Below are 24983 nucleotides of genomic sequence, written 5' to 3'. Positions count from 1 at the left end.
GGGGAATGTGCATCTCAAAATAAATAAACTTAAAAAAAAAGAAAATGAAAACACTAATTCAAAAAGATATATGCAACCCTATGTTTATTGCAGCATTATTTACAATTCTTTACAATAGCCAGGATATGGAAGCAACCCAAATAACCATCTATAGATACACAGATAAAGATGTCATATATACTCAGCCATAAAAAAGAATGACATCTTGCCATTTGCAACAGCATGGATGGACCTGGAGGTATAATGTTAAGTGAAATAAGTAAAAGAAAGACAAATAACATATGATTTCACTCATATGTGGAATTTAAGAAACAAAAGAAATGAACAAAGGGAAAAAGAGACAAACAAAAAACCAGACTCTTAAATAAAGAAAACAAACTGGTGGTTTCTGAAGGGGAAGTGGATGGAGAGATGGGTGAAATAGATAATGAGGATTAAGAGGTGTATATTTCCAGTAAGAAAATAAATAAGTCATGGAGATGAAAAGTATAGCATAGGGAATATAGTCATTAAGATGGTAGCAACATTGGTGACAGATGGGGACTACACTTATCATGATGAGCACTGAGTAAGATATAGAATTGTGGAGTCATTATGTTATACACCTGAAATTAACATAATACTGTATGTTAATTGTCCTTCTATAAAAAAATGTTTTTTAAGATCATAAGAGGACACTATAAACAACTTCATACCAAAATTTGAAAGCTTAGATGACATTAACATATTTTTGGAAAAGACAGTTCATAAAAAAAAAGCAAGAAGAGTAAAAATATAAATAATTCTATTACTAATGGAAAAATTTAATTTCATGACTTAAAACTTCCCCACAAAGAAAACTAAGGCACAGAGAATATCGCTAGTGAATTCTACTAAATATTTAAGAAAGAAATATCACCAATCTTAATAAACATGTTCAGAGAATATAAAAGAGGAGAGAGAAAAAATACTTTGAACCTGTTTAATAGGGCCAGCATAACCTTGACATCAAATCCTTATAAGAAAGGAAAATGACAAGCCTATCTTGAGTGGTAAGTATAGATGCAAAACCCCATTATGAAGATGTCTTAACTGGTTGTTTTTATTTTGTATGAACATCATTTTGAGACTAAACAAAACAGCTGTAATCTTTGCTTAAAGATTCTAAAGAATAAGCATAATGTGCATGAATTCAGAGAATACATTTCTGAGGGTGTGCCATTACACTTCTGCTATGAAAACAGTATATATGTAGATGGCAACCAGATGGTTCTAGAACAGCCAAGATTTGGAGATGTGACAGAAAAGTTTTTTTTCTCTTTCTCTGAAGCACAGGAGAGAGAATATGTGATTACATATTCATTCCCAGATTGAAAGACAAGTTCCAGATGAATATATAATGACCTTCTGTGTTTATAGCTTGAGAAGGAAATTGTTATCCTAATTCTCTTCTTTTTCATAAACGCAGAATAAAAGAGACATGTACCTTATTTATATCCTAAACCATTCTCATCTTGTCAGTTAAAGTTGGGAAAAAAGTAAGTAACTACTTTTATGATTTAGTTGTTTTTAAGAATAATCTTTACCAATAAACTCCTTACTTCCCTTAATACTTCAGTCAGAACCCTAGGCTGTGATCCACATTCACTTGACATTCTTCCAAATGTTAATTATTTCTGATATTCCTATTATCCCCATTTGAGAAATGTAAAAGTCTCTTTAAGACTTAATCCATCTTCACTCCAACCCAGCAAAACATATTTAGTCTCTGGAATATAATTGTTTCCCTCTAACTGTAAATATTTAAGGCAACACACATTAATAGATCTTAACATTATCAGACATGTTGTTAAAATTTCCCCATTGATACATTTCCCAGGCATTGCTTTTTCCTACTGTTTCCTCAAGTTATTAAGCTCTTTTCCTTCCCTTTTACTAGTTTGAGGTTTCTCTATTATACAATAAATTCTATTGTACTGTCTACATAGTTTTTTTAATCCAAATGTATTTCATATGTTCTGCAAGCTTCCTTAGTTACAGCACTCTAAAGATTTTCTAAGTCAATTATCAGTTTAAAAGTCAAAATAGATATGAGGAAATATCTAATCAACCTATGGGAAAGTCTGCTAATGGCATATATTTTAATAAATAAAAACACCTAGAATGTCAAAAACATCCTACCACTCTGTAAACAAATGACACTGCACAGGAGAAATATTATATACCCTACATATACATCCTGGCAATGGACAAACTGCTTCAGTTACAGAAGAACAATACACTAACATAACACTGATATGTTCACTATAATTTTCATGTGGAATATTTAATAAAGTCAGTTGTTCACTGTTGTAAATTTTTTGTTACATTAATATTTATTATCTAAAAAATTTGCCAATGCAATGAATTTTAAATGATAGGCAGAAATGTACATCTCCGAGGTAACATGTTGGATACCAACCTAAAAAAAATTAAAGGGCCCATCACAAATCTTACAAAAAACTAACATGAGACACATGTTGTCTACTTGTTGCATAGTACATCAATTTTGTTTATATCTATAAAGTATTATTAATACAAGAAATAAAGATAAAAATGTTTTCCTGAATTTCCTAAACTGACAGATCTTAGTACTGTAAAATATGTTAATACACACTGTAAACTAAAACAAGACAGAAGGACTCGGTATTTAGAGAGTATAATGCTAAGCTAAATAAGTCAGTAAAGACAGATACGAAATAATTTCACGCACATGTGGAATTTAAGAAACAAAACAAATGAGCAAAGGAAAAACACAGAGACAGAGAGGGAGACAGAAACCAAGAAACAGACTTTCAACTATAGAGCACAAACTGATGATTACCAGAGGGAGGTGGGTGGGGGGATGGTCAAATAGGTGATGGGGATTAAGGAGTGCACTTGTCATCATGAGTAATGGATGATGTATGGAATTGTTAAATCGTTATATTGTACACTTGAAACTAATATAACACTGTGTTAACTACACTGGAATTAAAATAAAAACTTAAGTAAAAAAGAAGGGCTTAGTATTTGAAAAAAATATAAATATATATACATCGAGATTCCTTTTTTTAATAAAAAATTTTTTTAACATTTATTCATTTTTGAGAGACAGAGTGTGAACACGAGAGGGGCAGAGAGAGAGGGAGACACAGAATTCAAAGCAGGCTCCAGGCTCTGAGCTGTCAGCACAGAACCCGACGCGGGGCTCCAACCCACAAACCGTGAGATCATGACCTGAGCTGAAGTTAGACACAACTGATTGAAACACCCAGGCGCCCCTAAACGAGATTCTTTATGACTCAGGCACACAGTTAAAATTATTATGAAATTGTACTCTTTTCAAAGGATTTTTGTTTTATAAAATCAAGCAGTAAATATTTTATTTCTAGAATTCTGTAGTCGGTATTACGGCATTCAGCGAACACTATGCCAAGCATTCTGTTCTAAAGAATCAAGATTGGATCGATATGCAATTGGATAGGAAGAAGTCAATAATAAAATGCCTGGGTGAATTACAAATACTCCAGCTTTCTAGAAGTTATTTTATTCATGTTCTTATACATCATACTTTCTTTATATATAAGGAAATATCTAGTACACAAAAATTATTAGCAGGCAATGGACTACCTATAACTTGAAATATCAACATTGATGGAAAAAGATTGTGCAGGTAGACAAATGGGATGGCACAGTATTCCTGCATGTATGAACAGTCTATCTTTGTTACTGTCACTCATATAAGTTTAAAAATTCAGTGGCAAGGGATATTTTCCTCTGTTACTAGCTATATTCCTCCTTTTAAATAATTTTCCAACTTCCAGATCCATTTCTTTCAAGTCTCCTCAAAATGTGTTTCTCAAACAGTACCTGACTGCCAAACATTCAGATTCCCAAACTTCAGTATTCTCATCTCTATTTGTTATAGAAAGCAGTGAAATAAAATAAATGATGCATTTTCTTGATAGGAAGAGAGTTTATACATTGTTTTGATACCTGAAATATTAACATTACAATGCACCAATTTTCTGTCTTAAAATTAACTACATTTTCATTTGTATTTGCTGCAACTTTCACAGTATAAACATGTGTGTCCCTACTAATCACTTTGTCGTCTATAGGAACTGTGATCATATTTAGTGTCAGACACAGTATTGAAGTTTTTCTAGGACCAGAAAATCCCACTGTTAATGTTGTTTCACTACTATATATGAGGAAGAAAATAATCATTGAAATAATATATTTGAAAGAGATCTTTAAACTGCTAAATATATATACACATAAAGTGGAAAAGTAAGTTAAATCTTTGTTGAACTCTTCCATCTACATTAACACCCAATTCATCCATTCACAAATGTATTTATTCTTTCATTCAGCAAGCATTTATGCCATGTGAAACATAAAATATGCAAAATTATAATGCATATAAATCTATTTTATTTTCAGTCAACATCATCATTTGAAGGAGAATAACTAACTTATAACTTACTTTTCCCCTATTACCTGGAATCATAAAACAAGGAATCCTCCATTCCCTTCCCTAATTTCTGCACACCTCCTTTCCTTTTATCAATGATCTCTATGAAAAATCAGAAAGTAATACTGTAAAATTGATGAAGACTGTCCTCACTCTATTCGATAAGTTTTTGAAATGCAAAGGGCCACTATGGATAAATTTAAGTATTTGAATAATTTAACTTTTATTAGATGCATTACTTTCAAATATAACATTTACTTATTTTAAAGTATATTGGCTTCTTGCTTCCGATTCTGTCTCCCTCTCTCTCTGCCCCTCCCCCATTCATGCTCTGTCTCTCTCTGTCTCAAAAATAAATAAACATTAAAAAAAATTAAAAAAAAATAAAGTATATTGGCTTCTAAAATAATAAGAAAATTAAATCCAAGTTGAATGGACTTTGAATGGCAAGTGCACCTTGAATACACAAATGTTTCTGACACAACAATTATTCCTCTTTCAAACAATAAGTAATAAATGGCATTGTTGAATCACTATATTGTACATCTAAAATGAATATGACACTGTATATTAATTACACTGGAATTATAATTTTAAAAACAATTACTACTCTTTCTTCTTTGTGAAATATATCAATAAAATGTAAAATAAAAGGTTGTCAAGTCCTATACCCAATGGTTTTATTTTCTATCAGTACAAACAGGTATTCTGAGACATGCTTATAATTTCCATATACTTAGAAACACTGTGTGGAGCTATCATTAGCTATGTTTCAGAGTGCCATTCTCAAAAAAGACTACTATGCAAAAATGGCATTTATTTAAAAAGTATGACCTAGAAAATATGTTGCCATTTTATTAAATGGTGTATCATTCAGGATCTAATTCAAATGCCATCTCTACCACAATTCCTCTTCTGATTTCCTCCTCCTCCCTTCTCAGATGTTCTCTCACAGTCTCTCTCTCCCTTTGAACATCCATTGCAATTTATTTTTACATTTTTTAGGTTCATTGTCAAATCATGTATTGTAATGGTTTGGGCAAATGCCTCATCTTCCATGATACTATGCTTATGTAATGTACAGACTCTTGCATATTTTTCATTCCCATTTTTGGTATCAGAATGCCTTACCCATATCTGGGATACCTGGGTGGCTCAGTTCATTAAGGGTCTGACTCTTGATCTTGGCTCAAGTCATGATCTCATGGTTTGTGAGATTGAGCCTCACGTCAGGCTTTCTGCGGACAGCACCAAGCTTGCTTGGGATTCTCTCTCTCCCTCTGCCTCTCTCTCTCAAAATAAATAAATAAACTTTTTAAAAAAATGCCTTACACATCTGTTGCTCAAAATGTTTTTTTTTTAATGAAGGGGTTTATGCTTTAAATAATTCCTTGAATAAATTCATAAAAGGAATTAAAGACATCCCCAGTCATTTATTTCCTGTACCAGAAACTTTGGTGCTTTATTTCTAATTTTAGTCCTGTATACTAGATTACTTTTATTGTTCTTTAATAGGCTTAAATTTCTTACCCTTGTTTCCCAGAAATAAACTATAAACTCCTTGAGGCCAAGGACAGTCTTTTAATACTTTTATACTCCCAGAATTCTTAGCATGGGGGTGCTAAGCAGGAGTGTTCAATTCAATGGATTAAATGTTGCTAAAGGCTCATCTAAGAAGCATTTCAGAACATAGCTAGCAGCCATCTCCTGGGCAAGGGAATCAAATCCCTCAAGATTGGCTTACCATGGCATTGACATTTACGTGATCCCCTTTCCTATTCCGAATGTGAATGCAGGATATTGGCAAATTCAGTCCTACCCCAGTAGCCAGATTTCTCAGGTCAGCAGCACTGTATTCCCCGCACAACAGCAAACTGTTATTATCAGAACCAAGTCCTAGAGAGGCCCGATAGAGATAGGTCTGAGAAAGTCTCTCAACTGTAGTGACATCTATCGTGGCTGATGTCATACAAGGATTTGAAGCCATCTTCCTCCCTTGCCTCAGCTCTTCTGAAGAGCGACAGCAGCTTTGAGAACAACAAGCTGGGCTCTGGTTCACCTTGATGCACACAAAGAAAAGTAAGCACCCCAGAAATAAAAAGGAAATAGAGGCCAGGGCAATTACTAAATACAGGTTCTGGGTGGAAAGGTGGCCTCCTCTTTCCCAGGTATCTTCAAAGTCTGGAAGGACCTGAGGGGCAAAGTTGCTCAACAGTATACCTAATGTGACAGAAGAGGAAAGTGAGGGGTCTCCATGGTCTCGAACCACTACCACCACCCTCTGTTTAACTGCATCAGTGGGAAGAATGAAGCGGGCAGTACGAAGTTCTCCCATATTGGCTGAAATTCTGAAGAGGCTAGAGTCAGAAGCCTGAAAAATATGGTAGGAAAGCCAAGCATTAGAGTCACTGTCTGCATCCTCTGCTACCACTTTTGTGACCAAGTGTCCAGTTCTGGCAGAGCGAGGCACAATTTCCACTGGAACAGAGCCATTTCTGGGCAAGGGAAACAGGATGACTGGAGCATTGTCGTTCCTATCTACCACAAATAAGTTCACAGTCACTGCTGCACTTCTGGGAGGAATGCCACCATCCCGGGCTTCCACTTGGAAGTGAAACCCCCTGAGTTGCTCAAAGTCAAAGGAAATTTTGGCAGTGATAGCCCCACTGGATGATTCTACTGCCACCAAGCTAGAGGCTGTCTGCCTTTCAGAGATAATATCCAACAGCTCATAGAAGACAAGGCCATTTTCCCCTAGGTCCGGATCCTGGGCAAAAACACGGCCTAAAGAGGCCCCAGGATCATTGTTTTCAGCCACAAAAAGTTCCTGTTGTGGTTGAGCAAAATTTGGTGAATTGTCGTTCACATCAGCAACAGACACAGTCACTGTCCTGCGGGTGCTTAGTGGGGGTGAGCCACCATCTGAGGCAGTAATCAGGACATGGTATTCACTGACCTGCTCCCGGTCCAGCGGCCCATCAGTCAGCAAGCTGTAGTAGTTGTCAAAAGAAGCCTTCAGCTTAAAAGGGCCTCCACTGGACATGCTACAAAAGACCTTACCATTGGGACCGAGGTCCTCGTCCCTTAGACTGAAGACAGCAATCACTGTGCCAGGGGCTGCGTCCTCAGAAACTGAACTGGATAGAGTCAGGAGGTTCACCTCAGGGGCATGATCATTCACATCAGTCACTTCCACCAGCAGTTTGACAGTACTAGCTAGACCGAAGGTACCCTCATCCCTCGCCTCAATGTATGCTTCCAACAACGTTTCAGGTAGACCGAGTGAAGCAGCTACCCGCACTTCCCCATTTCTAGGGTGCACGTGAAAGTAGTGTCGCAGCTCCACCAGCGTGCTATTGCTTAAGGAGTACCGGATTTCCCCATTGGAGCCTTCATCCGGGTCCGAGGCCTGAACTCGTAATAACAAAGTCCCGTTCGGGGCAGTCTCTGGTACCTTGGCACGGTATACTGTGCGCTCAAATACAGGCGCATTGTCGTTTGTGTCCACCACTATGATGGTAACTTGTGCTTCTCCGGAGCGCGCGGGCTGCCCTCCATCCTTAGCGGTGAGCAGTAGCTGGTGGGTGGCACGCTGCTCCCGATCCAGCGCTTTCTCTAATACCAACTCCGGGTATTCACTGCCGTCGACTCGCGACGCCATGATCAAGCGAAAGTGCTGGCTAGGGCTCAGGGTGTAGGTCAGGACACCGTTGCTTCCCTCGTCCGCATCTAGGGCATTAGGAAGAGTAAAGCGGGCTCCAGGCAACAGGAACTCGGGGATGTGCAGCTGCACGTCGCCGGCAGGGAAGACAGGAGAGTTGTCGTTGATGTCCACGACGTGAACTCGCATCTTGTGTAGCTCCAGCGGGTCCTCCAGCACCAGCTCATAGGTCAAGACGCAGGCAGCTTTAGTCCCGCACAGCCGTTCGCGGTCTGCCGGCTCTCGGACCACCAAGCTACCGCTGGCCAGATCCACCCCGAAGTAGGGCTCGCGGAGGCTGGAAAGTAAGCGAAAGTTCCGCAAGCGTAGAGCGGCCGCTGACAGCCCCAAGTCCGCGGAAACATTACCTACAGCTACGCTCCGCACGGTCTCCTCCAACACTGAGTATTCCAGCTGTCTGGCGGCAGAGCAGCAGGAGACCCACAGACATAGAACAGCCACCCTCCAGCCCACCATCCTCCTCCCTCTTGGCGTCCCCGCTCCACCAGCAGTGACCCAGAACCATGCTCCGGACTCCCGGAGAGCACGAACTGTGGTAAAGAGCAAGAGCCGGCCGCCCGCCGAAGCGGACTCGAGGTGCACAGACCGCCGACGTTCTGCCTCTTGAATATACTGGAATTGCCCCGGGCTGACGGGCTGGAAGCTAAACTCTCGGGACTGGAGGCTTGGCAGCCGTCTGGGAAAGCGGAGCTGGTCGGTGCAGAGGAGCGCAGCGCCGCCTAGGGGTGCAGAGACGAGGTAAACTACTCAGGCTAGGGAGGGGCCATCTCCATGCCCTTCGAGCTGGGCTCTCTCCACAAAGTCCCGGCAGCCGGCGGGGGGCGGGGAACAGCGAGGAAGATGCCGTGAGAAATTAACTCATCTTCCTTTGAACCCTGTTTCTAAGGAAAACGCCCTAAGAAGGCCTCCGTCTTAACTTCCACAACCTCTGACTGAAGACTGCTCGTAATTGAGGCTGAGCTCGTTTGGGCTTCTCTCTCCACTGTTTCACAGGGGAGCGTCCAGTTCCGGGCGCTCGGACCCACGGAACCCCTCCAGTGCCAGCGAAGAGATCGGAACTCCCAGAGAAATCGCGGGGCGGAGGCGGCGAGAGGTGGAATCGCGACCCTGAATGACCACGCCTTCGAAGCTTAAGGAAACCGGAAGCCCCAAGCTAAGGGCTGAAGCATTACATTCTAGATTCCTAGCCTCTCCACTGAGGGTTAAAGTCTCTGTGCACCTTCTTATATATGGGAAGCCAAGATTTCAACAGAGGCGACCAGTGAGGAACAAATTGGGTAATACGGTCTTCCCCAAGCTTCCCTCCCACCCCCCATCCCCTGCTCTAGCTTTTCGAGACACCCAGGTGGGCGAGCGCCAGGCTTATGGTTCGTTCCGCTTTTTTGTGGGTCAGCAATTTCCCTTTCCTCAGGAGCCCCTACTTGCTTTACAAGCGGCCCTTGACGCTCTGGATGAGACAGGTTAGAAACCAGTCAGTACAAGCCCCTGAAACTCAGAAAAACTGACACTCCTCCCCAATGGGACGTGTGAAGTGGAAGTGGAAGAAAGTTACTGAGATACTCTCCAGAGTGTAACCAGAAAACTACTGTGTAAATTTATTCTCTGTAAATATTTAGAAAACAGCATTGAGGCAGGGTAGGAACTAACTGCCCATATGTTGTCCAACTTCGTTTTTAAGCCGGTATTCTGAAGGGAAATTGGGACATTGGTCTGTCCTTGTAAAAACACCTCCGAGCTACAAGAAGTTATCTCCAAATTTGGCCTTGCGCCCAACAACCCGCGGCTTTCCCTGAGGGGGAGGCGAACTGAAAAAGAGTGACTTCAATGACTATTAAACACTAAATTCCTTAAACTTCTTTTAATGTAATTGCAACGTCGAAAGCCCCAGGAACCAAAATTTGAAAGACAAAAGCTAGATACTGATCAAGAATTGAAGCTTTCAGGGCACTGTATTTTCTGTTCAGAAAACTGCCTACAAGTGTTGATAATCACTGAAGCTGAAGGCTGGATACATGGGAGCTAATTACACAATTCTCTTTACTGTATGTTTGAATACACTGTTATAATAGTTTTTAAAACTGATGATTAAAATGGGGGTGGGGGAGGTAAGCTGTTCCAGCATTCTGGTTTTAAGACTGAAAGTGGGATTGGTAAATTCATTATGCCACTAAGAACCAATCACCTCCCCAGAACAATACAAACCCAGCCCTTATCTCTTCCAGGAAAGCAGAATAAGCGCAACATAAGGCAATTTAAATAGTAAATGCCCTTGACTAATTTGTCTTTCTGAGATAAGGAACCAAGAAAATCATTGACACCAAGTCTTGGATAAAATTAAAGCAGGAAATATGTCAGCCCAGTGAAATGTTTAGGTAGAGACATAAATATAGCCATCACTGGGGATCTTCATTAAGATGTGAAATAACCCATAAAAATTAAATTTATTCACCAAATTTCAGAACCAAAACTAATTATCTACTTCAAATGCCAGAGATTAAAATTTGCATTTCCTCGCTTTCATTTAATGCTGCTAACTGCTTTGGGGTGAAAGATTATACTTTTCACTTTTCCAATAGCAGCTGATGAAATACATCTGGAGAGATATACTCAACTTTTGGAATGCCCCTGATTTTGAGACCTACAATCAAGTTCCCAGTTAGACTGAATTTAGGATTTCTGAGCTCTGTCTAGGAGGACAGTGTGTGGGGGTGTGGATTAGCAAGTGGGGAAAAGGAAAAACTTATACTGAAAATCAACATGGAAAATGCTGACAAAAACTCTTCCCCCTTCACACCCCTCTCACACTTTTGGCTTCCCCTTTCCCCCATTTCTCTGTCCAAACTGCCACTAATGATTATTTTCAAAAGATTTAATTTCTGTAAAGAATAAATGAATAGCGCTCACCTAGTAGGATTTGTCCCAACATCAGCCTCCCTATCTTTAGGCATAACTGGGATTTGTGCGAAAGCATTATTTAGGAGATACTTGGGATATTCGAAAACCCCAAAGATGAGGAAGTCACAAGTTCTTCCTTTTGTATAAGATGACTTGTTGAACATTAAATCATAAATTAACAAAATTTCTCCTTAGCAGAAACTTTCAAATATTTCATTTTGCCATTTTATGCCATTTTCCATAGTTTCCCCTAATTCAGGTATTTTCAAGTTTTAATTATGTGCAAGTATAACTTTAAGTGGACTCAATACAAAAACAGTCTTGATTTCTGCTTGGATTCTATTGCCAAAACAATTATTATAAAGCTCTCCCAACCAAACTTGGCCTTAAACTAAATAACTTCAAATTTTTATTTAATAAATAAATTTTGAAATAAATTCAAAAGATTTCTAGCCATAATGCATAAGCTCCTATTAGAGATCTTGCAGCCAAATAGGAAAAAAGTAAATTTGACATACACCAAAGAGTATGTCAGCAAAAGTGATGAAGGATAGAAGCAGAAATGCTCACCTTTAGTCCTGAAAGCTGACCTACAGCCTGCATAGTTTTTAAAAATATCTTTATTTGTTTATGAGAGTGAGAACCAGAGTGTGAGCAGGGGAGGAGCGGGGTGAAAGGGAAACACAGAATCCCAAGCAGGCTCCAGGCTTCACGAGCTGTCAGCACAGAGCCTGACACAGGGCTCGAACTCATGAACTGCAAGATCATGACCTGAGCCAAAGTTGGAAGCTTAACCAACTGAGCCACCCAGGTGCCATGCTTGCATAGGTTTAATAAGGATTAAATATGTGCTGGTTGCTACATCCTTAAAGGGTCTCATGACTGCCTGTATATCTCACCCATAGTTAATATAAAACTGAATGATAAACACCAGAGAAATCTTGTGAAAGCAGTTTTATGAGTAGAAATTCAAAGAAATATTTATGATACTTCCTACATGTTCCCTCCACCTTGAGCACTAAGCATATAACTACAAGCTTCATACAGCAGAAAGTGCAGCTTTTTCTGCACATGGGTCCTGTCCTATGCTACTTAAATAAACTCACTATGTTGCACCATATAACATCTCAAGAAATTCTTGGCCATTGTTCTCGACAACCCCACAACAAAAGGATATGTATGATTTTAAACCAGATTTTCTTTTTTAAAGAATTGTTTTAATGTTTACCTTTGAGAGAAAAAGACAAAGCACAAATGGGGGAGGGGGAGAGGGAGAGGGAGAGGGAGAGAGAAAAGAGAGAGAGAGAGAGAGAGAGAGAGAGAATGGAAGCAGGCTCCAGGCTCTGAGCTGTCAGCACAGAGCCCGACGCAGGGCTCGAACACTAACTGTGAGATCATGACCTGAGCCAAAGTTGGACACTTAACCAGTAAGCTACCCAGGGTGCCCCTAAACCAGATTTCTTCTTAGTGCTTAAGATTATTCCTTGGAAACATGTTATGTGCTTAAGAAACTAAAAGACAGGACATCAGCAGGATCACATCAAGCACATTTTCATCCTGTAAAGCTTAATGAAGTGTTCAAATCAAGTCTAACAGAGTAGGACTTCTTTGAGAGTAGAGATCTGTATCACTCAAATTTTGTGTCTTAAGTATCTAGCTGGGTTCTGGGCACACAAATTAAGCGGCTAAAGCACTCTCAATATACAACAACCTATGTCATCCTTTTTTCTTTTTTTACTTACATCCTTACCAATAACACATTACTACAGAATTTCTTTCTCAATTTTCTATTGCCAAGGAACCAGTTTTTCACATAATACATCACATAATACCATATAAAGTATCTTGGACCTTTCTTTTGTGAATCCTCACTCTAACTCTATGTTGTGTTTACTTACTACTTTATGATTATGTAATAATTTTCCAAAAATTACCTTTTTCTAAAAATTGTTTTCTATTTCATCTTCAAAGTATAGCCCTCAGAACCTAAAGTCATACTCCAGGTTTGTCATATCTTATCCAAAAAGAGGATATCTGGCCCTTTCAATGCAGGCTGGCTGAGTCCAAGGACCCAGAGGGAGTCCCACAGGACCAGTGAAGAGGGTCGTTGGCTTCTCCCAGAATGGAAATCAATCTTCCTGGATGGAAACGCAAACTGAGAGGAAGGGAGAGCAGAGTTTACTGAAGATAGACAGAGCAGAGTCAGAAAGAGAATCTGGGAGACTCAGAAAGGAAAGGAGAGACAGAGTCTTGTCTTTGCTTGGGGCTTGGGGTTTTCGTTGAGGATGGTGGTCTGGTATATGTGTCCCCTCAGGCATCCAAGAATTGGTCAAAACGATGAGTTTTTAGACGTCCTCCATAAGTCACTGAGGCTCTTGAGTCAGTGGTCTTGGAAAACGTTCATGACAACCTCACCTAGTCATTCCTTAGATGTTAATCTGTTGTGCTGGAAGACTCCAAAGAAATCATGAACTCCTTGACCTTTACAAGGAGGACGTACATTAAGGCATGTGTAAGAATAGATCTAGAAAGGGAAACTGAAGGGACCCCATGAAAAAACTGCCTTTTTTGCTTCTTTTCCTGCTTCAGTTCTTGCTAGGACGTAGGCCCCTACCTTCCTTCTGAGTTTCTCAGACTCTCTGTCTGAATCTGCTCTCTCTCTGTATCTTCAATAAACTCTGCTCTCACTTCCTTTTGGTTCATGTTTGATTTCCATCCTGGGAAAAGCCAAGGACCCCCTTTGCTGGTCCTGTGGGACCCCCCTCTGGCTCCTTGAACCCAGCCAGCCTGCATCACTTTTTTTTTTTTTTTTGAGAGAGAGAGAGGGAAAGAGAGAGAGAATGCAAATGGTAAAGGGAGAGAGAGAGAGAATTGGAGCATCGGGCTCTTTCTCACAACCCCAAGATCATGACCCAAGTGCAGACAAAACCAAGAGTCAGAAACTTAACCAACTGAGTCACCCAGGTACCCTTGCATCACTTTCAAACAAAATACTATAAATCAAGGAAAAGAGTCTAAAATTGCATCTAGCTCTTTAACACCCATATCACTTTTTTAATCATGGATTGAAAACTAAAATTCACACCTATTTTTTTTGAGATACTCTTAAGCCACAGATCAGAAAGTCCTAGACTTTTATACTTTTTCTTTTCACTCAAATACGATGAATGTCATTGTGTTAAGAGCTAACCTATCTAGTTCAATCACATAATATATTTTACCTACATTCAAATTTCATATTGCTATGTATTTGGTAAGTAGTAACACCACATCTTCCTCTGAGCTGCAGATGAAAGTTTTCATCAAGTGTAGCTGAAAAGGAAGGCCTGAAACCTTTACCAACAACCCCACCAGACATCAGTTTATTAGACAGTACCTAACCTGAAATAAAAATTAAACCAAGAAGGGCACCTCACTGGCCCAGTTGGTTAAGTGTCTGACTCTTTATTTCTGTTCAGGTCATGATCTCATGGTGGTGAGATTAAGCCCCGCACTGGGCTCTGCACTGACAGCTCAGAGCCTACTTGGGATTTTCCCCCTGCAATTCCCCTGTGTTCTCTCTCCTTCTCAAAATAAACTTTAAAAAAAATCTAACAAGACACTATCAACATTATCCAAAAAAAGACAACATACAAATCTCACATTATGGTTTCAAAACATGCTAAACAAATATCACTAGATCATCATTATGATAGATTCTTAAAATAAATTTGATAAAATTTGACAGCTGTTACAAATGACCATCTTCATTTTAAACAGTAAAACACCAGAATTATCTTCATCAAAAATCATGAGCATAACAAGACATTTCATGTCATAGTATTATTCAATACTGACTTGGATACTCTAAACAACACAAGATAAGAAAGTGTGACTCTGTGTGTGTGTGTGTGTGTGTGTGTGTGTGTGTGTGTGTGTTAGAAAGGAGGATAACATGTATGGTTACAAGATAAGTTTATAGCTTATATAATTTTCTACTCATAAAATCCAAGAAAATTAAAGAAAAAAATAATTAGAACTAAAAAGAGTTCAGTGACATTATTAGCTTTCATCTTTGATGAGATTCTATAAAACATTTGGACTTCAAGCATAATATATATGAAAAGAAGTTACTAAGTGCCATGAAAACTGGACCAAGATGTGAGAGAGTGCTAAGAGTGAATTCTGGCCACTGGAGCTTTGGAAAGTGTGATAATCAATTTCAGTATTGAGCATCAGTACCCCAAGGCCAGTGGGTTTCTTCTAGAGGCTATAGCAGGGCAATATGACTATGTGCACTCTTGTACCACAGTGGAAAAACCTTTACCCCTTTCCACAGAAGACTAACAGTGGGACTGGTCAGATGCCATATGATTCACACACTCTAAGCAGAAACAAAAGTGCTTCACTGAGCCTAAAATAGGGAATGATATTTCCATACAAGATGATAAGCCTAGGACAGGCTGTGTGAACTCCTTATCTCTTGGTAAGGAAGTGTTCCAAGTCCAAGGCCCATTCTTATGTGAATAAGTGAAGGTTGAAAGACTACAAATTAGACTGCCCTTCCCAACACTAAGCATAAAATAAGCTTCAGTAAAGTTAAAAGTATTGATACCATACAAAGTGTGTTCTCTGACCACAATGGAAAGAAATTAGAAATCAATAACAAAATGAAATTTGAAAATTCACAAATATGTGGAAATTAAATCACATATGCTAAAGTAACCAATGGGTCAAAGAAGAGCAAGGAAAATTAGAAAACACTCTGAGACAAATGAAAATGAAGATACAATATATGAGAAAGTTATGGGATGCAACTAAAGCAGTGCTCAGAGGAAAATGTATAGCAGTAATGTTGACACAGAAAAATGAAGAAATGCCTCATATCAATAACCTAACCTCCTACTTTAAGTTTCTGGAAAAATAAGAGCAAACCAAACCCAAAGCAAACAAAAGAAAGAGAGTAAATAGGATTATGGCAGAAATAAATGAAATAAATAATGGAAAAATAGTAGAGAAAGACAATGAAGCTGAAGCCACAAGCTGGTTCTTTGAAAAGATCAACATAATTGACAAACCTTTACCTAGACTGACCAAGAGAAGACAAGAAAATGAAAATTACTAAAACTAGAAATGAAAGAGGAGACATTACTATTGACCTTAAAGAAATAAAAAAAAAAAGAGTTCAGGGGGAATTAAGATGGAAGAGCAGTAGGGGGACCAGGATTGTCCTCATCCCTCAAACACAGCTGTTTTGAGGTTGAGATCACTTGGAACACCCAGGAAATTGATCTGCAGAGCAGCAGAAGGATCTCCACAGTTGGAAGGAGATAGTTTGGCGGGATCAAGTTTTTTGATTCTCTGGTTTACTTTTCTCTCCTTTCATTTTTCTCTTTTTACGGCATAAGGCTTTCACCCTCCCTTATTTTTCTAGGGTTACTTCAACAAATCAAAGCACACCTACCTAAAGGTCCAAACACTCCACCACTACAATCAAGGAAGAGCTCTGCAGAGGACTGACCAGTAGAACAGAGCAGCTAAAATGCAACAACAGAGTGCACGCAACATACAGCAGAAACACTCCCTGGAGTGCCAGGCCCCGGAGAGGGTATGACCCCCTTTTTAATATAGTAGTACTCTCAGGTGCAAGACACATAACAAGCTTTTAAAACACACAGAAGACATGAGACGCCTGGGTGGCACAGTCGGTTAAGCGTCCAACTTCAGCCAGGTCACGATCTCGCAGTCCGTGGTTTCGAGCCTCGCGTCAGGCTCTGGGCTGATGGCTCAGAGCCTGGAGCCTGTTTCCGATTCTGTGTCTCCCTCTCTCTCTGCCCCTCCCCCGTTCATGCTCTGTCTCTCTCTGTCCCAAAAATAAATAAACGTTGAAAAAAAAATAAAACACACAAAAGACAAAAACCTAGTCAAAATGACAAGATGGAGGAATTCCCCTCAAAAGAAAGGTCAAAAAGAAATCACAGCCAGTGGGGTGCCTGGGTGGCTCAGTCAGTTAAGCGTCTAACTTTGGCTCAGGTCACGAGCTCATGGTCTGTGAGTTCGAGCCCCATGTTGGGCTCTGTGCTGACAGCTCAGAGCCTGGAGCCTGCTTCAAATTCTGGGTCTCCCTCTCTCTCTGACCCTCCCCCATTCATGCTCTGCCTCTCTCTGTCTCAAAAATAAATAAACATTGAAAAAAAATTTTTTTAATATAAACAAAATTAAAAAAAGAAATCACAGCCCGAGAATTGCTCAAAACAGATATAAATAATATATCTGAACAAGAATTTAGAAAAACAGTCATAAGACTAATACCTGGGCTGAAAAAAGTATAGAAGACACCAGAGAAACTCTTGCTGCAGAGATCAAAGACCTAAGAACTAGTCAGGATGAATTTCAAAATGCTACAACCGAGATGCAAAATAAACTAGATACAGTGACAGCAAGGATGGAAGAAGCAGACAGCAGAATAGCTGAAATAGAAGATAAAATTATGGAAAATAATGAAGCTGAAACAAAGATGGAAAAGAAATTACTAGATCATGAGGGGACAATTAGAGAACTAAGTGATTCCATGAAATGAAACCATATCCATATCATAGGAGTGTCAGAAGAAGAGCAAGAGAAAAGGGCAGAAGGTTTATTTTAACAAATTATAGATGAGAACTTCCTTAATCTGAGGAAGGAAACAGACATCCAAGTCCAAGAGGCAGAGAAAACTCCATTCAAAATCAACAAAAACCAGTTAATCACTGTGACATATCATGGTGAAACCGGCAAAATACAAAGATAAAGAGAGAATTCTGAAAGAAGCTAGGGTAAAATGTCCTTAAGCTACAAGGGTAGACACATAAGGTTAGTAGCAGACCTATCCACTGAAACTTGGCAGGCCAGAAGGAAGTGGCAGGAAATATTCAATGTTCTGAATATGAAAAATATGCAGCCAAGAATCCTTTATCAAGCAAGACTATCATTTGGAATAGAAGGAGAGAGAAAGACTTTCCAGGACAAACAAAAACTAAAGGAGTTCATGATCACGAAACCAGCCCTGCAAGAGGTCCTAAGGGGGACTCTGTGAGTGGAAAGCATCAAAGACTACAAAGGACCAGAGGACATCACCACAAACATGGAATCTACAGATAACACAATGGCACTAAATCCATATCTTTCAATAATCAATCTGAATGTAAACGGGCTAAATGCCCCAATCAAAAGATATAGGGTATCAGAACGGATTAAAAAAAAAAAGACCATCTATATGCTGCCTACAAGAGACTCATTTTAGATCTGAGGACACCAGCAGATTGAAAGTTAGGGGATGGAGAACCATCTATTATGCTAATGGACATCAAAAGAAAGCTGGAGTAGCCATACTTATATCAGACAAACTGGATTTTAAAACAACGACTGTAATAAGAGATGAAGAAGGGCATTATATCATAATTAAGGGGTCTATTTATTAAGAAAAGCTAGGAGGAAGATGTCAGAGTAGGAGGATGCTGGGCTTACCTCATCCTGCTGATCGCTTAGATTCCACCCACATCTGCCTAAACAATCCAGAAAACCACCAGAAGACTAGCAGAAAGGACTAGAGGCAAGCACAGACAAGAGGCCCACGGAAGAGCGTAGGAAGGGCAGAGAGGCGATGCGTGCTACAAGGACCAGGGAGAGGGAGCCACGGCGGTAGGGGAGCAGCCCGCCTGCCCAGCAAGGCAGAGCCCCCGAAGTCTGGTTCGCAAAAGCTGAGGGCCGGACTCTGTGAGTTCTGACAGCCAGCAGGACTTAACATCTGGAATGTTAAAAGTCAACGGCTCTGCTCTTGGAGAGCGGGGAGGGTGAGAGGACACCGGGAGGAGAGTTGTTGAACCCCGGAAGACAGAGCTCAGCTCAGTGGGGGGAACAAAGGTGCTGGCAGGTGCCATTTCCCTCTCCCATCCCACAGCCAAAATTCCAAAGGGAACCAGTTCCCATCACTGAACTTGCTTGCACCACACAAATGCCTAATGCTGTGTTTCTTTGGATTCATCCCTCCGAGGGGTCGGCCTCCCTCCGGGGGCTGCAGGGCCCCTCCCCCAGGGGACCACCGCCGGCAAAACTAGCTAAGCCTGCTCCTCCCATCTCTGTGCACCTTGCAGATCCACCCTGGCTAATATGCCAGATCCCATCAAAGCAGCACCACAAACCTGGCAGTGTGCAAGTAGCCCAGACAGGGGTCACACCACTCCACAGTGAGTCCTGCCCCTGGGAGAGGGGAAGATAAGGTACACACCAGTCTGACTGTGGCCCCAGTGGTGGGCTGGGGGCAGACATCAGGTCTGACTGCAGCCCAGCCCACCAACACAAGTTACTCTGGACAGCACAGAGGAAGTGCCCTGCAGTTCTGCACCACCCCAGAAACTATTCAAAATGACCAAACGGAAGAATTCTCAAAAGAAACTCCAGGAAGTAGCGACCGCTAACGAATTGATCAAAAATGATTTAAGCAATATAACAGAGCAAGAATTTAGAATAATAGTCATAAAATTAATTGCTGGGCTTGAGAAAAGTATAGAGGACACCAGAGAATCTATTGCTACAGAGATCAAGGGACTAAGAAATAGTCACGAGGAGCTAAAAAATGCTATAAATGTGGTGCAAAATAAAATGGAGGCGGCCATAGCACAGATTGAAGAGACAGAGGAGAGAATAGGTGAATTAGAAGATAAAATTATGGAAAAAGAGGAAGCTGAGAAAAAGAGAGATAAAAAAATCCAGGAGTATAAGGGGAGAATTAGAGAACTAAGTGATGCAATCAAATGGAACAATATCCGTACAATAGGAATTCCAGAAGAAGAAGAGAGAGAAAGGGGCTGAAGGTGTACTTGAACAAATCATAGCTGAGAAGTTCCCTGATCTGGGGAAGGAATAAGGCATTGAAATCCAAGAGGCACAGAGAATTCCCTTCAGATGTAACTTAAATCAATCTTTTGCATGACATATCATAGTGAAACTGGCAAAATACAAGAATAAAGAGAAAATTCTGAAAGCAGTGAGGGATAAACAGGCTCTAACTTACAAAGGTAGACCTATAAGAGTAGTGGCAGACCTATCTACTGAAACTTGGCAGGCCAGAAAGGAATGACAGGAAATCTTCAATGTGATGAACAGAAAAAATATGCAGCCGACAATCCTTTATCCAGCAAGTCTGTCAACCAGAATAGAAGGAGAGATAAAGGTTTTCCCAAACAAACAAAAACTGAAGGAATTCATCACCACTAAACCAGCCCTACAAGAGATCCTAAGGGGGATTCTGTGAGTGAAATGTTGCAAGGACCACAAAGTACCAGAGACATCACTACAAGCATGAAACCTACAGACATCACAATGACTCTAAACCCATATCTTTCTATAATAACACTGAATGTAAATGGACTAAATGCTCCAACCAAAAGACAGAGGGTATCAAAATGGATAAAAAAACAAGACCCATCTATTTTCTGTCTATAAGAGACTCATTTTAGACCTGAGGACACCTTCAGATTGAAAGTGAGGGGATGGAGAACTATCTATCATGCTACTGGAAGTCAAAAGAAAGCTGGAGTAGCCATGCTTATATCAGACAAACTAGACTTTAAAGGCTGTAACAAGAGATGAAGAGGGGCATTATATAATAATTACAGGGTCTATCCATCAGGAAGAGCTAACAATTATAAATGTCCATGCGCCGAATACAGGAGCCCCCAAATATATAAACAATTAATCACAAACATAAGCAAGCTTATCGATAAGAATGTGGTGATTGCAGGGGACTTTAATACCCCACTTTCAGCAATAGACAGATCATCTAGACACAGGATCAATAAAGAAACAAGGGCCTTGAATGATACATTGGATCAGATGGACAGGACAGATACATTTAGAACTCTGCATCCAAAAGCAACAGAATATACTTTCTTCTCGAGTGCACATGGAACATTCTTCAAGATAGATCACATACTGAGTCACAAAACAGCCTTTCATAAGTATAAAAGAATTGAGATCATACCATGCACACTTTCAGATCACAATGCTATGAAACTTGAAATCAACCACAGGAAAAAGTCTGGAAAACCTCCAAAAGCATGGAGGTTAAAGAACACCCCACTAAAGAATGAATGGGTCAACCAGGCAATCAGAGAAGAAATTTAAAAATATATGTAAACAAATGAAAATGAAAATACAACAATCCAAATGCTTTGGGAAGCAGCGAAGGCAGTCCTGAGAGGAAAATACATTGCAATCCAGGCCTATCTCAAGAAACAAGAAAAATCCCAAATACAAAATCTAACAGCACACCTAAAAGAAATAGAAGCAGAACAGCAAAGACACACCAAACCCAGCAGAAGAGGAGAAATAATAAAGATCAGAGCAGAAGTAAACAACATAGAATCTGAAAAAAAACTGTAAAGCAGATCAATGAAACCAAGAGTTGTTTTTTTTTCTTTAAATAAACAGAATTTATAAACCTCTAGCCAGGTTTCTCAAAAAGAAAAGGGAGATGACCCAAATAGATAAAATCATAAATGAAAATGGAATTATTACAACCAATCCTTCAGAAATACAAGCAATTATCAGGGAATACTATGAAAACTATATGCCAACAAACTGGACAACCTAGAAGAAATGGACAAATTCCTAAGCACCCACACACTTCCAAAACTCAAACAGGAAGAAATAGAAAACTTGAGCAGACCCATAGCCAGCAAAGAAATTGAATCAGTTATCAAAAATCTCCCAACGAATAAGAGTCCAGGACCAGATGGCTTCCCAGGGGAATTCTACTAGACATTTAAAGCAGAGATAATACCTATCCTTCTCAACTGTTCCAAAAAATAGAAGGGGAAGGAAAACTTCCAGACTCATTCTATGAAGCCAGCATTACTTTGATTCCTAAACCAGATGGAGACCCAGCAAAAAAAGAGAACTACAGGCCAACATCCCTGATGAATATGGATGCAAAAATTCTCAATATGATACTAGCAAATCAAATTCAACAGCATATAAAAAGAATTATTCACCATGATCAAGTGGGATTCATTCCTGGGCTGCAGGGCTGGTTCAACATTCGCAAATCAATCAATGTGATACATCACATTAATAAAAGAAAAGATAAGAACCATATCATCCTGTCAATCGATGCAGAAAAAGCATTTAACAAAATTCAGCATCCTTTCTTAATAAAAACCCTCGAGAAAGTAGGGATAGAAGGAACAAACTTAAACATCATAAAAGCCATTTATGAAAAGCCCACAGTTAATATCATCCTCAATGGGGAAAAACGGAGAGCTTTCCCCCTGAGATCAGGAACACGACAGGGATGTCCACTCCCATTGCTGTTGTTTAACATAGTGTTGGAAGTGCTAGCATCAGCAATCAGACAACAAAAGGAAATCAAAGGCATCAAAATTGGCAAAGATGAAGTCAAGCTTTCACTTTTTGCAGATGACATATTATACATAGAAAACTGGGTAGACTCCACCAAAAGTCTGCTAGAACTGATACATGACTTCAGCAAAGTTGCAGGACACCAAATCAATGTAGAGAAATCAGTTGCATCCTTATGCACTAATAATGAAGCAACAGAAAGAAATAAAGAAACTGATCCCATTCACAACTGCACCAAGAAGCATAATACCTAGGAATAAACCTAACCAAAGATGTAAAAGATCTGTATTCTGAAAACTATAGAAAGCTTATGAAGGAAATTGAAGAAGATATAAAAGAATGGAAAAACATTCCATGCTCATGGATTGGAAGAATAAATATTGTTAAAATGTCAATACTACCCAAAGCTATCTACACATTCAATGCAATCCCAATCAAAATTGCGTCAGCATTCTTCTCGAAGCTAGAACAAGCAATCCTAAAATTTGTATGGAACCACAAAAGGCCCCGAATAACCAAAGTAATTTTGAAGAAGAAGACCAAAGCGGGAGGCATCACAATCCCAGACTTTAGCCTCTACTACAAGGCTGTAATCATCAAGACAACATGGTATTGGCACAAAAACAGACACATAGACCAATGGAATAGAATAGACACCCCAGAATTAGACCCACAAAAATATGGCCAACTAATCTTTGACAAAGCAGGAAAGAATATCCAATGGAAAAAAAAACAGTCTCTTTAACAATGGTGCTGGGAGAACTGGACAGCAACATGCAGAAGGATGAAACTAGACCACTTTCTTACACCATTCACAAAAATAAACTCAAAATGGATAAAGGACCTGAATGTGAGACAGGAAACAATCAAAACCCTAGAAGAGAATGCAGGAAAAAAAACCTCTCTGACTTCAGGTGTAGCAATTTCTTACTTGACACATCCCCAAAGGCAAGGGAATTAAAAGCAAAAATGAACTATTGGGACCTCATGAAGATAAAAAGCTTCTGCACAGCAAAGGAAACAATCAACAAAACTAAAAGGCAACCAATGGAATGGGAAAAGATATTTGCAAATGACATATCAGACAAAGGGCTAGTATCCAAAATCTATAAAGAACTCACCAAACTCCACACCCCAAAAACAAATAATCCAGTGAAGAAATGGGCACAAAACACGAATAGACACTTCTCTAAAGAAGACATACAGATGGCCAACAAGCACATGAAAATATGCTCAACGTTGCTTCTCATCAGGGCAATACAAATCAAAACCACACTGAGATACCACCTCACACCAGTCAGAATGGCGAAAATGAACAAATCAGGAGACTATAGATGCTGGCAAGGATCTGGAGAAACGGGAACCCTCTTGCACTGTTGGTGGGAATGCAAATTGGTGCAGCTACTCTGGAAAACAGTGTGGAGGTTCCTCAAAAAATTAAAAATAGATCTACCCTATGACCCAGCAATAGCACTGCTAGGAATTTACCCAAGGGATACAGGAGTGCTGATGCATAGGGGCACTTGTACCCGCAATGTTTATAGCAGCGCTTTCAACAATAGCCAAATTATGGAAAGAGCCTAAATGTCCATCAACTGATGAATGGATAAAGAAATTGTGGTATATATACACAGTGGAATACTACATGGCAATGAGAAAGAATGAAATATGGCCTTTTGTAGCAATGTGGATGGAACTGGAGAGTGTTATGCTAAGTGAAATAAGTCATACAGAGAAAGACGGATACCATATGTTTTCACTCTTATGTGGTTCCTGGGAAACTTAACAGAAGACCATGGGGGAAGACAAGGAAAAAAAAAGAGGTTAGAGAGGGAAGGAGCCAAAACATAAGAGCCTCTTAAAAACTGAGAACAAACTGAGGGTTGATGGGGGGTGGGAGGGAGGGGAGGGTGGGTGATGGGCATTGAGGAGGGAACCTGTTGGGATGAGCACTGGATGTTGTATGGAAACCAACTTGACATTAAATTTCATATTTAAAAAAATAAATTAAAAAAAATAAATGTTGATGTTACCCAAAGCAATCTATGCATTCAATGCAATCCTTATCAAAATAACATCAGCATTCTTTGCAGAGCTAGAACAAACAATCCTAAAATTTGTATGGAATCACAAAAGAATAGCCAAATAGCCAAAGGAATGTTGAAAAAGAAAACCAAAGAAGGAAGCATCACAATTCTGGACCTTAACCTGTATTACCTGTCATCATCAAGACAGTATGGTATTGGGACAAAAACAAACACAGATCTGTGGAACAGAATAGAACCCAGAAATGGACCCACAAATATATGGCCGACTAATCTTCAATAAAGCAGGGAAGAATGTCCAATGGAAAAAAGACAGTCTCTTTAGCAAGTGGCGCTAGGAGAACTGTACAGTGATATGCAGAAGAATGAAACTGGACCGCTTTCTTACACCATACACAAAAATAAATTTAAAGGGATGAAAGACCTAAATGTGAGACAGGAAACCATCAATATCCTGCAGGAGAAG

The 24983-nt window shown here is 39.7% G+C and overlaps 1 protein-coding gene across 11 annotated transcripts in view; it reads right to left on the bottom strand.

Annotated features, from left to right (window-relative positions):
• The window catches only part of LOC106968330 (protocadherin alpha-C2), a 195817-nt gene that overhangs the window by 80231 nt on the left and 90603 nt on the right, over positions 1-24983 (bottom strand). Inside the window, exon 1 of one of the 11 annotated variants that reach the window (XM_027076523.2) lies at positions 6222-9501. The exons of the other annotated variants lie outside the window; for them this stretch is intronic. Within the exon in view, the coding sequence (XP_026932324.1) occupies positions 6222-8654 (2433 nt within the window). The 5' untranslated portion in view covers positions 8655-9501. Of the gene's footprint in view, positions 1-6221; positions 9502-24983 lie in introns of those variants that run through there. 11 annotated transcript variants of the gene reach the window in all.

This window comes from Acinonyx jubatus, chromosome A1 (assembly GCF_027475565.1).
Source record: "Acinonyx jubatus isolate Ajub_Pintada_27869175 chromosome A1, VMU_Ajub_asm_v1.0, whole genome shotgun sequence".
NCBI lineage: Eukaryota > Metazoa > Chordata > Mammalia > Carnivora > Felidae > Acinonyx > Acinonyx jubatus.
The sequence above is the reverse complement of the archived record's forward strand: the minus strand, read 5'-3'. Positions and strand labels throughout refer to the sequence as shown.